The 17,450-nt window shown below is 44.1% G+C and overlaps 1 protein-coding gene and 1 non-coding gene across 5 annotated transcripts in view; both read right to left on the bottom strand.

Annotated features, from left to right (window-relative positions):
- HS1BP3 (HCLS1 binding protein 3) overlaps nt 1-17,205 on the bottom strand; it is a 74,306-nt gene extending 57,101 nt beyond the window's left edge. The window contains exons 1-2 of one of the 4 annotated variants that reach the window (XM_065587604.1): nt 17,027-17,205; nt 7,059-7,224 (exon numbers count right to left, since the gene is read on the bottom strand). In XM_065587604.1, coding sequence (XP_065443676.1) covers nt 7,059-7,157 — 99 coding nt within the window. In that variant the 5' untranslated portion in view covers nt 7,158-7,224; nt 17,027-17,205. Of the gene's footprint in view, nt 1-7,058; nt 7,225-16,780; nt 16,967-17,026 lie in introns of those variants that run through there. The other 3 variants (XM_008163068.4, XM_042848685.2, XM_065587605.1) reach the window with 3 other exon arrangements.
- TRNAS-AGA (transfer RNA serine (anticodon AGA)) lies at nt 17,006-17,087 on the bottom strand. The gene has a single exon. It is a non-coding gene; the product is annotated as a tRNA-Ser (tRNA).
- Nucleotides 17,206-17,450: the final 245 nt, after the last annotated feature.

Genomic DNA, 17,450 nt, shown 5'->3' with positions numbered 1-17,450 from the left:
AAATCAAAGAAATGGTAGGGCTAGAGTATTTCACATTTGTAAGTGAAATAGGTCTTCCTTGTTAAAGTAGTTTTGATTATACGCACACAGTATATCTTGTAGAACAAGTCAATAAAAAGCTGTTACCCCACTGTCACAGTTCAGGGCATCTGCACCAATCCCTCTGTGGTCCTTTGAAGGACCCACTCTAGGCTGACTGCTCCTGTCTTGAGCAGAGACCCACATATCTCTCCCTCCAAACCAGGGGTTTTACAAGGTTGTGCAGTTCCCTGCCTACAATGTGATATTCCCAGCAAGCCAGACTGCCTAAACAGGCCAGTGTCTGCGCTTTGCTTTCTCTTCAACGCAGTGTGCTGCCTGCAGTTAGAGTTCTTTCTAAGCAAGTACATTTATTGTTAAAGTGAAAGCATTACAGAGAAAACATATTAAAAACAATAAAAGAGCCTACACACATGCTAAAAAGCTTATCAGAGGTCACCCCAACTCCTGCCTCGGGCTCTGGTAGATATCATTCCTTCAAAACCCACAACTGGGTGATAAGTTCATAACTGTCTCAGATTCAGAACCAGAACTACCATGAATAGTGCAGTCTTTCATTTATATAGCTTGGGCCTTTGATCTTGCCCTCATTGAGCTGTGATCAGAAGATAATGGCCCCCTCCCCAGGACGTAGCTTCAAAAAGCTGGGGTTTTGCATAAACGGAGGTGGGGACTTTGCATTCACCTCCCCCTAGATATTCCCTAGGAAAACCACTTCGTTTTTGTTCCAAAAGTCCATTCTTGTCTGGCACATCGTTCCACATAGAACCCCAGGTTTCACATTGTCACATCTCTCCATTTGAGAGGTTACATACAATCCTGACCCACAATAATACATAAGCCATTCATTTACTACAATGGACCCCAAAGATACGTAAACTTAATTCAATATGATCTCCCAAGTATATGACGGAAAACTGACATCTCTGTTACACATGCCGCCGTCACCTCCACCCCTTTGCCCAGTCCATCGCTAAAAAAACACAACCATCCACAATCTCTTCATATCTCCCTCCCTCCAGCTCCTGGTTCTCACAGAGACCTGCATCCCTCCATCTGACACCGCAGCTGCACTCTCTTATAGAGGCCTCTTCTTCTCTCACAGTCCCACCTTACACCAGATGGTGGTGGGGCTGTAGGGCTTCTCCTCTCCTGTTCCTGCTGCTTCCAAACCTTCCCTCTTCCCCTTTCTCATTGTTCCTCCCCCCTCCATGTCACTGTCATCTACCATCGCCCAACTCCTCCCCATCAGCCTTCTTTTCTGATTTTGATTCCTTGCTCTCCCTCTCTCTCTCTCTCTCTCCCTTTCCTCACAATCTCCCACACTCATCCTTGGTGACTTCAACCCCATCCTGATGACCCATCCAACCCCCTAGCTATATGTTTCCTCGCCCACACCTCTTAATTTGACCTGTAGTTCTTGTTCAGCTCTCTCACTCACAAAAAGGGGTCTTCACTCAACTTAGTCTTTACCAGTCTCTGCCCTCTTTTGCTAAGGTCCACCTCTCTGACCATCACTTAATCTCTTTCAACATCTCCCATCAGCCCCTTCCCTCACGCCCTGCCACTCAGCCTTTCTGTGCCTTCCAGTCTATCAGTGTTGATGACTTCTCATTTGCTCTCAGCCCTCCCTCCCTAGTCTCTTCCACTGATATTGTTATTGATTCTCTCCATGCTTCACTCTCCTCCATCCTTGAGTCTTTTGCCTCTCTCTCCCATTGCAAGTGTAACCCACACACCTCCTGGGTGTGGTGTTCTGTCCCCTCTACTGGCACCAAGACCACTTAGAGAGAGAGATTAATGAGTCTGCTCTACAGCCTTAGCTAACAGCTATATGTCTTTTAGCTCCTGCAGTAGAATCATAGAATCATAGAAGATTAGGATTGGAAGAGACCTCAGGAGGTCATGTAGTCCAACCCCCTGCTCAAAGCAGGACCAATCCCCAACTAAATCATCCCAGCCAGGGCTTTGTCAAGCCAGGCCTTAAAAACCTCAAAGGATGGAGTTTGCACCACCTCCGTAGGTAACCCATTCCAGTGCTTCACCACCCTCCTAGTGAAATAGTGTTTCCTAATAACCAACCTAAACCTCCCCCACTGCAACTTGAGACCATTGCTCCTTGATCTGTCATCTGCCAACACTGAGAACAGCCGAGCTCCATCCTCTTTGGAACCTCCCTTCAGGTAGTTGAAGGCTGCTATTAAATCCCCCCTCACTCTTCTCTTCTGCAGATTAAACAAGCCCAGTTCCCTCAGCCTCTCCTCGTAAGTCATGTGCCCCAACCTCCTGATCAATTTCGTTGTCCTCCGCTGGATTTTCCAATTTGTCCACATCCTTTCTGTAGTGGGGAGCCCAAAGATGGACGCAATACTCCAGATGTGACCTCACCAGTGCCGAATAGAGGGGAATAATCACTTCCCTCGATCTGCTGGCAATGCTCCTACTAATGCAGCCCAATATGCCGTTAGCCTTCTTGGCAACAAGGGCACACTGCTGAGTCATATCCAGCTTCTCATCCACTGTAATCCCCAGGTCCTTTTCTGCAGAACTGCCGCTTAACCAGTTGGTCCCCAGCCTGTAACAGTGTATGGGATTCTTCCTTCTTAAGTGCAGGACTCTGCACTTGTCCTTGTTGAACCTCATCAGATTTCTTTTGACCCAATCCTCCAATTTCTCTAGGCCACTCTGAACCCTATCCCTACCCTCCAGCGTATCTACCTCTCCCCTCAGCCTAGTGTCATCTGTGAACTTGCTGAGGGTGCAATCCATCCCATCATCCAGCTCATTAATAAAGATGTTGAACAAAACCGGCCCCAGGACCAACTTGATACTGGCTGCCAACTAGACATCGAGCCGTTGATCACTACCTGTTGAGCTCGACAGTCTAGCCAGCTTTCTATCCACCTAATAGTCCATTCATCCAATCCATACTTTTTTAACTTGCTGGCAAGAATACTGTGGGAGACCGTATCAAAAGCTTTGCTAAAATCAAGATATGTCACGTCCACTGCTTTCCCCATATCCACAGAGCCAGTTATCTCATCATAGAAGTAGAGGCTCACGCATTTAGCTCCAGAGATCCCAGGTTCGATCCCGCCCGCCGACGACCAGGGTCTGTCAGTGTTACACAAGGTTTTCCCTGCCAACCCGACATCTGTTTCCTCTCCTCCTGCTCTCGCACTGCAGAGCGTCTCTGGCAGAAATCCTGAAACCAGCTGACTTCCTCCATGACTAATTCATTCATCTCTTTCAGTTCTGCCATCTTCCGAGCTAAGCAACTCTACTTCTCCAACTCAACTGAATATCACACCTGCAATCCCAGCTGCTGTTCACGCCTTTGACTCACTTCTCAAACCCTTCCCTCCTCCAGCCTCTACTTCTACCTCTCACAGGATCTCAACATTTTCTGCCAAGAGAAAACTGACAATATACAATGTGACCTTCCCCTGCCCTTTGGCTCTCCTCCTTTTCCCCCATCCCCTCCTACAACTCTCTTCGCCTTCCCTCTGGTCAGATGCAGAATTTTCTCATCTGCTCTCCTCCTGTAATCCCCTCCACTTGTCAGAGTGATCCTATCCCATTCCCAGATTTCCCTTGCACCCACTCTCCCTTACTCTTCTCCTTAACTGCTCGCTCTTCTCTAGCCCTTTCCCCCCAGAACACAAGCATCCTTTAGTCTCTCTCATTTAAAAAAACAACAAAAAACTTATCTTTGACTCCACTTGCCTCTCCTGCTGCTGCCCCATCTGCCTTCTCCCTTTCATCTCTAAACTCATTGAACACACTGCTTATAATTGCTGTCTGTAATTCCTCTTCTCCAATTCCACCCTAGACCCTCTCGGATCTGGATTCCACCCTTTTCACTCTGCTGAAACCGCTGTCTCCAAAGTCTCTAATGACCTCCTGCTAGCCAAAGCTCAGAACGAATATTCCATACTCATACTCCTTGACCTGTCAGCCACCTTTGACACCACAGACCATGTTCCACTTCTTGAAATTCTGTCCTCCCTTGGCTCCCATGACTCTGTCATCTCCATCCTCTCTAATTGCTCCTTCTGCATGTCCTTCGGATGATCCTCCTCATCCACCTGCCAACTTTCTGTGCGGGCTCCACAGGTCTCTGTCTTTGGTCCCCTTCTCTTCTCCACCTACACCTTATCTCTGGGCACTCTCATCTGCAAACACACATTCAGCTACCATCTTTATGCTGACAATTCACAGATCTGCCTTTCTACTCCAGACCTCTCTCTTTCTTGGCCGATCTCTCTGACATCTTCTTGTGAATGCCTAGCAGTCAGTTCAATTTCAACAAGGCTAAAATGGAGTTCTTAATCTCCCCTGCCTCACAAAAGCCCTGCCTGCTACCTCTTTTCTCAAGCAGTAATAATATCACCACCATCCTGCCTGCCAGTCAGGCCCATAACTTGGGGGTCATCTTCGACTTGGACCTCTCTCTAGATTAGGATGGAGAAAAAGATACATTAGAATTGGAAAAGGTACAGAGAAGGGCAACAAAAATGATTACGGGTATGGAACAACTTCCCTATGAGGGGAGATTTAAAAGACTGGGACTTTTCAGCTTGGAAAAGAAATGACTAAGATAGGATATGATAGCAGTCTATAAAATCATGAATGGTGTGGAGAAAGTGAATAAGTGTTATTTATAACTTCACATAACACAAGAACCTGGGGTCACCCAATGAAATTAATAGGCAGCAGGTTTAAAACTAACAAAAGGAAGTACTTCCTCACACATCGCATAGTCAACCTGTGGAGCGCTTTGCCAGGTCATGTTGTGAAGGCCAAAACTATAATGAGGTTCAACAAAGAATTAGATAAGTTCATGGGGGATAGGTCTATCAATAGCTATTAGCCAAGATGGTCAGAGATGCTCTGGGTATCTCTGATTGCCAGAAGCTGGGAGCGGACGACAGGGAATGGCTATCTTGATGATTGTCTGTTCTGTTCATTCCCTCTGAAGCATCTGGTATTGGCTGTCAGACGACAGGATACTGGGCTACATGGACCATTGGTCTGACCCACTATGGCTGTTCTTACATTCTTATGAAGTGTTAAACCAGCTTTTGGCTGCAGTAGCCTCTTTTTCAGGTGTAGAAAAACTATTTTCTTCATTTCAGTTTATTCAACTAGTTCAGTTCAATGACTTGTTCATTCATAGTTAGGAAACCAATTGGGAGTTGAAAAATCAGGAAAGCTTGTTTTCCTCTTCCAACCTATGAATAAAAACTCAGTGTGTGAGGATGAGCTCTATTACTTCTAAAACCTTGAAGGACTTGATGACCAGAAACAATAAATTCAATTGACTAACTACAGATAATACTCCCTTTGTTGAATACATCAGCTAACACAAAAAAAATGCAGTCTTTCCTATCCATCCGCACAGCTAAAACTCTCATCTAGGCTTTTATCATCTCATGTCTTGATTACTCCTCTCTGGCCTCGACAAATGCAATCTTGCCCCGCTCATGTCTATTCAGAACAGGGCTTTGGAGCAGAGCAACTCCAGAGCAGTGGAGCTGCAGGTTTTTGCCTGGAGCAGGAGCAGAGCCGGAGCTCCAAAGCCCTGATTCAGAATGCTGCTGCAAAGATCATTTTCTAATCCCATCATTTTGTTCGTGTCACCATCTCCCTGAATTACAGATTCATAGATTCCATGACCAGAAAGGACCACTGTGATCATCTAGTCTGATCTCCTATATAATGCAGGCCAAACTTCCCCAAAATAATTCCCTTCTCTGTCACATCAAACATAAGCTTTCACTTCCAAGGCACTTTACAGCTTATCCCCACCCTACCTATCAGCTCTCATTCACTGTCAAAAGGTCGACTCCTGACTCTGATAGGTCCATGATCCAGTCTCCACTGCCCTCTCGTTACATTTTCAAATTAGCACCTTCATGCTTCCTCCTGTGCTGCCCCTCATGTTTGGGAGGCGCTCCCCACAGACAGGCACAAAGCCACCTCATTATCCTTCTCAAAGCTCTTCTTTGCCATGATGTCTACAAAAAAAACTTAACAATGGTTAGGCTGCCTATCATGCTGACCAATAATGTCTCATTTTACTCCTCTGCCTGTCCTATACTTAGATTGTCAGCTCCGTGGGGCAGGGACCATCTTTTTGTTCTGTGTTTGTACAGTATCTAGCACAATGGAGTCCTTGTCTACGACTAAGTCCAAGGTGCTATGGTAATGCAATAACAACAATAAACCAACGTGAAGCATATACCCTACCATTCTACAAACTCCGGGTTTAAAATTACTTCCACATGCTCAAACTATTTTCCAAGACAGGGGACAACTGAGCAAAAAATATTTGATGGGATAAAATTCTAGTCCTATAAATCAGCTTTACTTTATGACTTACCCAGGAAGGGTGAAATGCTAGGATGACTAACATCTCACTGTAGAGTACATATTAAATTCAAGAACTCACATTATTACTTAGCAAGAACCAGGGCAGGCTCCAAGGTTTTTGCTGCCCCAAGCAGCCCCCACGTCCCCCGCAAAAAAAAAAAAAGGCCGCGATCGCGATCTGCGGCACTTCGGCGGGAGGTCCTTCGCTCCGAGCGGGAGTGAGGGACCCACTGCCGAATTGCCGCCGAAGAGCCGGACTTGCCGCCCCTCTCCGGTGTGGCCGCCCCAAGCACCTGCTTGGTAAGCTGGTGCCTGGAGCCGGCCCTGGCAAGAACAGCTTGGGGAGCAAAGGTAGCCTCAGAAGATGTTGAAGATAGGGTAGAAAATCTCTGTGCTCCATGCCTTATATGGAGATAATATTCATCTACTTTTGTAAAGTGCTTTGAAATGTTTGGCTGAAAAGCACAATTATAGATGCAAAGTACTGTTATTTCTGTAACAGCCCAGACTGCCCTGTCATATTGAAGATTATGAATATGATCAAACATGTAATATTACAACAGTATAAAAATAATCAACGCTGATAGAGGGGGGAAAAAAACAAAAGATTTCTTTATCAAACACAGCAATGATTAACTACTTACCATAAACTGAACCACATCTTCAGGTTTGTGCTTTGCTGATTTGAATGCAGCCAGTCGGGTAACAGCTACAATGTGATATTCCACATGGCCGGACATCATCTTCCCATGGATTTCCTGGTACTCTGGCACTGACAAGTCTATCCCTGTGTGAGCATTCTGAACTTGCCTATGAACGAAAACAAAAAGTGAGTTCAAATATAGACAGCACTGACAGGAACACCTTTATTGATTGCCTCAAAGCACACTTGATCAAAGGTCTCCTGAATTCAATGAAAAGACTCCAATTTTAATAGGCTTTGGAGCTGGAATTAAATTTGGTCCTTAAACCATTGCTATTTGGTGAAAATATGACACCACCAACTATGCTATGAAAGAAATAACCAATGTTGCTTAAGTAATGTATAAGTATTTAGAGTAGCACCGAGTACACTCAGCTTAACAAGATATACTGCAAAACCTCTACACTTCAGCATCAAGACTGAAAAGTATTTTGCATTCATTTTTAATTGCAAACTTTAAATTTGCTGCAGCCAAACAAAACTTCTCCAATATGTTGTGAACCTCCACAGGATTTTAGCCTAAGGGTCATATTTTCAAAGGTATTTAGGTGCCTAAAGATGCAGATCAGCACCTAACTCCCATTTCAGAAGCACCTAAATCCCATTTAAATATATATTAAATTTAAATGTTCACTTTACACTATTTGAGATTATCTGTAAAAAGGTTAATCATCCTCTATTCTGCTGAGAAATTCCTTCTATTGTACCTTGTATTACTCTGTTTCTTATTTAAAATGTATGCACCCTTTGCAAGGAACAGCAAGTCCAATTAACCAAAGCAAAACCACTTTTCATAGCATTCAAGCAGGTCTACCGATATTCACGGCCACATCGCCTAAATGTGCACAAATGAACTACCTGCCATTTGCTCACCTTCTGCATGCTCCACCCACAGACAAGATGGAGAAAGGACCATCAGCCTCAGCCTCATTGGCTGAAGTGCCATTGCCGGCTTTGAACCCTCAGATATCTTAGAACACTTTTTCTTTACAAATACCCTGGGGGCCAAAGCAACCAAAATTATTATTCCTGCAAAGGTTGTTTGTTGCCACAGTGAATTACGGGAGCAGACCTCCAGGCCTGATCCTCCTCTCTGGTATACACATAAATAATTCCAACAGTAGTCAATGGAAGTTATTATTTATGCAGGATATTATCATGACACTAATTTAACCATAAATTCCTTCATTAAATCCAAAGGCTGAATGGTATTTATACAATTGCTCTAAACATGCCTAAAAAGCCCAAATAATAAGCAAGAAATAATATGCAATTTACTGCATCCAAACAGTAGCAAAACATTATAAGAATTTGATCAAGAGACTTACAAAAGGGCTAAGCCCAGTGGTGCTTAGACCCATATTGGTTGGCTCCAACATGGTCAAGCAGGTATCAGTAATGAACCCTTTAAGAGTCTGCTTTTATACCCCTTAACAAACAGGTGCTGTATTGCCAATTACTGACTTCAGCTAAAAAACAATTTGAGATCGTTCAGTTTTATTTCCAATCTTAATCCAGGTAAGATTTACAACAGCGTTTCTCCCTAAGCTCTTTCCTCCCTATCTCTTCCCCTCGTTCTTGCTGACCAACAGTTTTTCCTTTGCACCTGCGTTCACATCAGCCCAAAACACTGGGGCCTGTTTACACTGGGGCGTGGGGGGGGGGGAAATCGATCTAAGATACGCAACTTCAGCTACGTGAATAGCGTAGCTGAAGTCGAAGTATCTTAGATCGATTTACCTTGGCTCCTCACGGCGCGGGATTGACAGCCGCGGCTCCCCCGTCGACTCCGCTACCACCGCTCGCTCCGGTGGAGTTCTGGAGTCGACGGGGAGCGCCTTCAGGGATCGATATATCGCATCTTAATGAGACGCGATATATCAATCCCCGATAAATCGATCGCTACCCGCCATATCGGCGGGTAATCTGGACATACCCTTTGAGATAACGCTGGTATGTGGAGTGGGAAAGCCCACGTTGGCTCTTTTTACAACAAATTCTCTTTGTCTTATTTAAAGCCTCTGCTGTCACCCCTATCAGTCAGAGCCCTTCTTTTTAGAAATTTCCCGTTTTCATTAGTGATTCTTTGAACCAGACATCCTCCCTACTTCATTCCTTCTCGCCTTTTAACTCATTACTTTCACGGCCTCTCTTTATAACACATATTCCTTTAACCAAACTTGAGCTAACTTTAATTCTCTAATTTTATACTTGTGAATGCCTAGCAGGTTTTGTCTTTACTGATAAAAAAAGGTGTGTTATTACCATGGGATAACTAAAGTGCATCAGCTATCCTACTGTAAAGTCCTAATGGAGGCAAAGCACTGTAGTTTTACCATGGCAACTAGGCAAGGTCAACCACAGGTGGTGAGTACAGTGCTGACCTCACCTAGCTACCTGGCAGTAAAAACTACAGTGCCTTGTCTCTACTACGATTTTTCTGTGATGTAACTATTGCACAATAGTTATCTCACTGTAAAACACACACACAGGCTCTGTCTACACTTTAAACTGTGCAGCTGCACCACGGTAGCGCTTCAGCGTATACACCCACTTCAGTGATGTGGGGGATTTTCCCCTCACTGTATTTAATCCACCTCTCCGAAAGGCAGTAACTAGGTCAATAGAAAAATTCTTCGTCAGCCTAGCACTGTCTACACCAAGGGTTAGGTTGGCTTGCGTATGTGGATTCTTCACAGTGAGTTGATCTAATTTTCTAGTGTAGACCAGACACACACAATGAAGACAAAGCCTCAACTCTGCAGTTCATCAGCCAGCCCATTCCCTTTCTGACAGCTTGGGGTCCTGTCTTTACATGGGGTCCACAAATCATAAAGCCAGACCTACTGACAAGTTAGTGTTTTGATAGAGCTTGGGCCTGCAGAAGAATTGGATTACACATTGCTTGGTAGGTTTTAAAACAACAGCTGCATCTGGGACTTGCAAACTTGGCCTCTGTTTTAAGTATTACTATCCAGTATGGTCACGTGTTTGGAAACAGGTCATATTTCATAGTTCTTTTTGCTTCTTTCCAAGTGTCTCCCTCCCTCTTATTACACTGATTGATTTACGTGCTTCAGAGGTTTCTTCAGATCACTGGAATTGTGCTGTAGCTCATGAAGTGAACTAGGCAGCTGAGATGAAGAAGAGCACTGAGAACTACCAGCTAATCAGAAATTGATTCAAACTTTAGCTGGGCTGATGCTAGATATTATTAATATAAGTTGTTTATTCCCAAGTAAAAGAAACTCGTCTTCCAGATAGAACCACAGTGACTCTCTTGAGTTACCACGGCACCATTTCAAATGCAAATAGGAGCAGTGAGGATACCAGGCATGCACCTGACATAAAAGATGTTCCAATTCACTTTCCAATAAGACTATCATTCATCTTCCTGTTCTAATCATTGTACATTGTTGCCGTGCTTAGTTAAACAGTTGCTACCTCAGATGTGTCTACCTTTCAGTGGTAGGTCAATACCAATTTGTACTTTGATCTCCTATTCATTAGGATGAAAGGCAAGTGTGAGATATTTTAGACAGATTAAGTAGCAGACAGTTATTTACTTTAGGTACTTACATGGCCCCATTAACGTAGTATCTGCGTGCCTCTCAGTCTATACCCTCCCAAAACCCGATATTCTCCCCATTTTATCCTTAGGGAGGCACAGAGAGACTAAGTGACTTGCCCAGATCACACACGAAGTCTGTGGCAGAGAAGGGAATTGAATTTGGATGTCCTGAGTCCTAGATAAATGCCCTAGCCAATGAGCTTCCTTTCTCTAATGTGAATATGACAGTGCTCTCAAGATCCTTCTTTATTGTTTTGTTGTGGAGTATGGTCAAGGATTAATGGAGGGAGGTTTGGGGAAAAAAGTAGTACACTAAACAGTACAGTACAGTATTTTCCTTAACATTACAAATTCCAGGGTATACACCAGGGTGCTGTGTTCCGGCTGTTCGGACAGTCCCAGAAAGGCTGTACCTACATGTAGGTCAACATGCAATAATTCTAAGGCCAGATTACACTCAAAAGTTAAGTCAACTCAGCTACGTTGCTCAGGAGTGTGAAAAATCCACACAGCCCAGCGACACACTTAAGCCAACCTAACCTAACCCCTAGCGTAGACAGTGCTGGGTCGATGGAAGAATTCTTCTGTTGACCTAGCTGCCGCCTCTCGGGGAGGTGGATTCACTATGCCAATGGGAGAATCCCTAAATCACTGTAGTGCAGTGGTCCCTAAACTGTGGGGCATGTGCCTCCCTAGCAGGGCACAGAGAAATGTTGGGGGGGGGGGGGGGGCTGGGCCAGCCTCCACAAAGGCCAGGGAGGGAGCAACACTCAGCCCCGCTCTGCCCCAAGCTCTGGCCCCAGCCACAGCTCCGGCCCCGGCCCTGCTCCCAGCTGCAGCTTGGGGGAATGGGGGCGGACAGGTTCCATTATTGGGGCGGGGGCCACAATGGAAAAAGTGTGAGGACCACTGCTGTAGTGAGTGTCTACATTGAAGCGCTTAAGCTGTGCTACTGTCGGCTTTCAAATCTAAACAAGCCCTAGTAAGTCACTGTAATTCAGAAGGGAGAAAAAGAATGGCTACACGTGTATGTGCTGTATCACTACGTGTACGCACAATGCATAAAAAAATACATGGAGCACATCCTCAGCTGGTGTAAATTGCTGTAGCTCCCTTGACTGCCATAGGGATATACCAATTTAAATCAGCTGAGGATCTAGCCCTATGTTTGAAATTCATTTCGATAACACTTGTCAATTATGCCAACGTGCTGTACAGAAGCCAGCAATACCGTGACTATAAGCATCCAAAGTTGATGCTAGAAATAGCATGATTAGTTCTTCAACGTAACTTTAAAAAAAGAAAGAAAAGCACAAGTACTATACAGAGAAGAATTTTACCCAGTAAATGCTAAGTAGGCAAAGACCCAGAAGGCAGCAATACTGATATTTCAGATAAGCGTGTACAGTGAAAGATTACCCACTGTCCTAAAAGTTAATGAAAAAGGGATCATGTCATAGGCAAAAGAAAGCTATGTTAATGAGACCATGAGCAGCTTTATCTCAGTTTGCCAAAAGAAATTAAGAAAGTTTAATATAAAACAATTAACAATATTTTAGTGGCAAAATGATAATTTAAGGTCGTGTACAGTACTCAGATAATTCACCTATAACAATGTTTGTTGAAAGAGAAAAAGAGACAAAGATGAAACTATTTGCAAATGGTAAAGTCCAACAGACCAAGGAAATGTTACTGAGCATTGACACCTGGCTTAGTAAGATCAATGGTAATGTTTTGCACAAAAGGAAATTAAAATTATTTGGCAGATGCTTCAACATACACACGTTTTCCAAAATGCTTAAAAAGTTAGACAAGAACACAATCAATATGCTCATTTAGTCCCACTCCAACTTGTTTTCTTCTTCTGCCATTTTAGGATCCACAGTATTATCTCCCATCTGGTTCCATATCTGAGAAGCTATCCCAAATTATCTACGATATTTTTGGAGAGGGAATGCCAGCATCCCATTGTTCACTGGTAGAAAGCAAGACATTTTATAAGGGCCAAAGAGAACTTTGTGTTCAACAAAACAGATAGTGTATTATCACTGGCTGGAAAATAAAACACTATGCACAGATATGGTGATGTTTTCCTGTTTCACCAGTGTACATCTACACTAATTCCACTGACACTGTTGGTGTAACTCTAGCTTTACATTATTACCAAAAAGAAATTTGGTCCATCAAGTGGCATTTTTGTAATCAATAGCATTAAATATTATTTGAACACGCATCTCCCTGTGTTTCCTTCCCTGCCTGTTTTTTTAAAAGTGAAATGAAAGGGGGGGAGGGGTTTAAAAAATGAGTTTCTTTTGAATTAAATGGTTTTTTTCTGCTTGTTTTTACCCTTAAAAATAACAGGAACGACAAATCTGGTCTTCCCTGGATTTGTTTGAGAATTTCTTGAGGCTCAGAGGTGTTTATTATATGTTTTCACGCCTCAATTGTTACAGGCAGGCTGTGGAATCTTCAACAAGGACCACCTTTCTTCCAAGTGTTCATTAGGTATTAGAGTTTTAAATGTGCTTAAAAAAAACAAAAAGGAAATAGTTTTAAATAATCTAACCATAAATCCCTCCCCCTCTCAACATGTCAGGTTTCCCTGTGTGCTTTTATGTGATATCATAATAGAACTAGTTCTTTAGATACTGATGAGTTTACCCGAAAAGACAAGACATAATTTCTAATGTAAAAATCAAGTTAAATTATTTTTTTAAACAAAAAGACTGAGGTTTCTTTATAAATCATAAAAAAACAAACAAGCACACTAGCCCAATTTCTCACCCACCCTTCTTAGCAGATCGTGTTGAAAAGGAACCTGATCCTAGCCCCACTGACTTCACTGAAGCCAGGATTTCACCCTAGGTAACTAACGTTATATGCTTTATGTGGTATTCTGTCTTGTCCCAATTCCCTTTTCTTTCTCTGAACACTGGCAGAGACTCGTTTTAAAATCAAGCCAAATTCTGTTCTCAGTTACACTGGTGCATTGACTTTACCAGGGTTGTCTTGATGTAAGAAAACAGAATTTTGCCCATACTGCTTAGATGTTTGCACAAAAGATTGCTTCTCTCACATATAAATTATGGCTGTTATTTGGAGTGTCTTCTCCAGCAGTGGCAGCCAACAATGCTGAGTAAGGGACATCTGACAGTAAAATTTGTTGTGTTTTAAATATAGATTTATGTTAGAGACAACACTCCCCAAATGCTTACTCACTCAGATTGCAGCTGTAAGAGTTAGTCAACAGTTCAGCAGGCTGGTAGTTTTGACTAAGTTCTGCTTTTGGTAACAAATCCTTAGACACATCTCTATATTGCAGATTCATAAAGCAATCTGTTCTCCCTCTCCCCACCCCCAACAATAAGAAAAAGAAAATGAACTGACAAACCATCCACTATTATTCCAGCTTCCTCAGTACATGGAACAACTCTTTTGTCTAGATGAAATCTAGCAGCTTGTCAACACTCTTGTATATTAGGATAACAACTGACTTCAAATGTATTGGGTTCAAAACACTAGTTTAATTACAAGGGTTACTGAATCAGAGTTCTTAAAGGGCTATCCACCCAAAAAAAAAAATCACACTGATTTTTGGACTTTTTTCATATTGTTAGAAATAACAGCTAAGATTACTATAACTGAAAGAGTTTAGAGAGGGAAATGATATTTTTGTTTGCAGTTTGTTAACTTTGTGCCTTTGACAGCACTTTGCATATGGTCAGTTTCATCGTCATTGTTTCCCATGTGCAGTTTCCCTGTTATTTGGGCAAACCTCTCCCACAGAAACAGGAGAGAGAATTTTATTTATTTATTTATTTATTTTAAATTAGGAAATTGTGATCCTAAAACCATAAGAACTGGCAGGGAAATTCAGGAAGATGCATTATCTGAAGCGACTTTAGAGTTTTTGAATTGCCTAAGTTTCAAAATGAATGTCCCTAGGACATTTTGGATCTATCAGTATTGTTATTAATTTAATTTTGGTAGCACCCAGAGGCCCCACCATGCTCGGCCTTCTATAATTACACTGAGTAAGAGACAATCCCTGCCCAGAAGAGTTTACAATCCAAGGCCCCGACCCTGCAACATTAGAGAAATGCTTAAACTTTACCATGAGTCATTCCATTGATATCAGTAGGACTACTCATAGTAGTAAACAGGGGCATCATTTGTTATGGGACAAGGGATGCAGTTGCCCGCCACCAGACCTTGGTACCCCACACAGACTTGTCAGGGGTCTATACGTGCCAATATATCGTCCACTTCATCCTGCCCAGACTTTGCAGGATATGATATAATCACATATAATGTTCTACATACTGACACAACTTTGGTCTCCCCCCAGACCAGTGCTCAAGCCGCTAGGCACGCTGCCTAGTTAAATATCACCAAGCTTACAGAAGAATATAAACAGAAATAAAGATGAAGGCTGGTCTATGCACATCTGATAATGGGTACTATCAAAAGCAGATGCAGATTTTTTCCTATACATAATTTACAAGATTATTTATTTATTTTTTGTACGGTTGCAACAAGGATACCTGCTCATGGGTCAGGATCACACTGTGGGAGGTGCTGTCCACACACAGAACAAAAAGATGGTATTTCTACTGTACCTCGTACATACTCATACCTTGAAACATACTCATTCTCCAACAAGCATGCAAACAAACATGCCAATCCCACAATTTTAGGAACTCAGCAATTTTTGCTGCGTTCTACAAATTCTAAACTTTTCTTATAAAAAGAAATGAGGTTTATATTATTCATTATTATTATTATCCTCTTGACTGAGGAGCAGCCGAATGCCCTCAGCACCTGGCAGGATTAGGCTCTTACTGAAGAGAGAGTAGTGTTTACTTTCAGAATATTATTTGTCTAATCACACATTTGTAAAATTGTTTTAGGTGCATTACCTACAGCCACAAAGACGATCATAAAGCGGCCTGTGCCCTTCCCAGCTCCATGATTATAAATAAATAATGTTGATGAATTTATACACTACTCTATAGCGGTAGATAGCTGTACTCTACAGCTGCAGTGAACCTCGAACACTTTAAGAGAAACCACACATTTTTCACTTGTAATCTCACATCCAGAATTTCTAGCAGGGTGAAATTAAAATGGATTAATTTACACTGATTAAGCATCATCCAGCATCATAACAGGCTTTTGCAGAAAATTTCGCCTGGCTGTACAGCTATTCAGAGGCAGGCTAATGTTATGTAAAGGGAGTCCTGCTGCACAGAAAAAGGTGGATTGTTGCCATCGTTCTGTGTTTCCCACTTGCAGAGCCCTAAACCCAAGTGTCAGCGCGGAAACCTTTGATGTTCACCAGTTTGTTGCCAGTCTCATAACTTTGGATACCAGTAAAGGGACTAACAACCTCCCAGGCGTGGTTTTAGAATGGCTACGCTATCTGGGAAAGAGAAAGCCTCGAGCGCAGGGAGCTGGCCTGGTACATTTTCAGAGGGAGGTAATTCAGAACTGCTAAAAGAACAGGAGGACTTGTGGCACCTTAGAGACTAACAAATTTATTAGAGCATAAGCTTTCGTGGACTACAGCCCAGAACTGCTAGGCGGTCAGATCATCTCCCACCTCCACTGTGCCCCCTTCGCGGCTGTGGAAAGGGATCACCGCCGATTCCTACTAGTGCTGCCTAACCCACCCCCTGCTCCCCGCAAGGCAGAGCGCCCGCGGCTCCCCGGAAAGCCCAGAAGCTCGGGGCAGCCAGGCCCGGCGGAGGCCCCAGCGCGGCGGCACAGAGGCTGCACCAGGCTCTGCCGCGGCCGGCTACAGGCAGCGCTCTGGCAGGGCGCCCGGCCGAGGCTCCACCATGAGGGCGCCGCAGCCCCCGGCAGTGCCCGCAAATCCCCGGCCGGCCAAGGCCGAGTCCCCGGCAGGTCGGAGCCAGGCTGCCGGGGCAGATCCCGCGGAGGAAAGGCGCAGGCCGTAGCCCCCAGTCCCCCGGGCCGTCTCCCAGCGCGGGCTGCGGCCGCAGGAGCGAGGCGCCCCGGCAAAGGAAGCGGCAGCTGCCCTGAGCCGCTGCGGGCCCGGGGGAGGTTCCCCGCCCCGCGAGCCGCCTCACCTGCTGGTGACCAGCACGGCCGGCGCCGCGCCCTGCTGCATCCTGCCGCCCCGCAGAGCGCAGCCCCCGGCCCGGAGTCCCGAGATCGCTCCCTTGCTAAGAGCCAGCTGCGGCGCAGGGACTCCGTGCTGGGCTGGCCCGGCTCCCCCGGCCTGTTTTCCGGCTGCTCTGCCCCATAGGGGCGTTTGCTTAAATTACAAGGGGGAAAAGGAACCAAAAGAAACCCGTAGTCGGCAGGATTCGAACCTGCGCGGGGAGACCCCAATGGATTTCTAGTCCATCGCCTTAACCACTCGGCCACGACTACAACTTCTTTTGGTTAGTTTCAAAGGATTGCTCTACAAATTCCTCGCTCTTGTGTTCGTTTTTGGTATATTGGAGGTATTCTTATGTCACAAGCTGAACGCGGCTGCTCATCTGTTCTCTTTGTACTTTAACTAGTTCCCTCCGCATGCCTTTACAAATCTTAGTAATAGTGCCACCCAGTGTCATTACCTTTAATAAAAGAATCCACTAACTAAAATGTGTCATAATTGTTCTCAATATATTTACCACTGAAGGATTCATGCCCCCACTTAATAACCTTTGCCCTCTGATGAGCTACAGAATATTGCCAGCACACAGGTGATTCAGCCACGTTTGAAACTATTTGCAGTTCAGCACAAAAGGA

This window comes from Chrysemys picta, chromosome 3, assembly GCF_011386835.1.
Source record: "Chrysemys picta bellii isolate R12L10 chromosome 3, ASM1138683v2, whole genome shotgun sequence".
Taxonomy (NCBI): domain Eukaryota; kingdom Metazoa; phylum Chordata; order Testudines; family Emydidae; genus Chrysemys; species Chrysemys picta.
The sequence above is the reverse complement of the archived record's forward strand: the minus strand, read 5'-3'. Positions and strand labels throughout refer to the sequence as shown.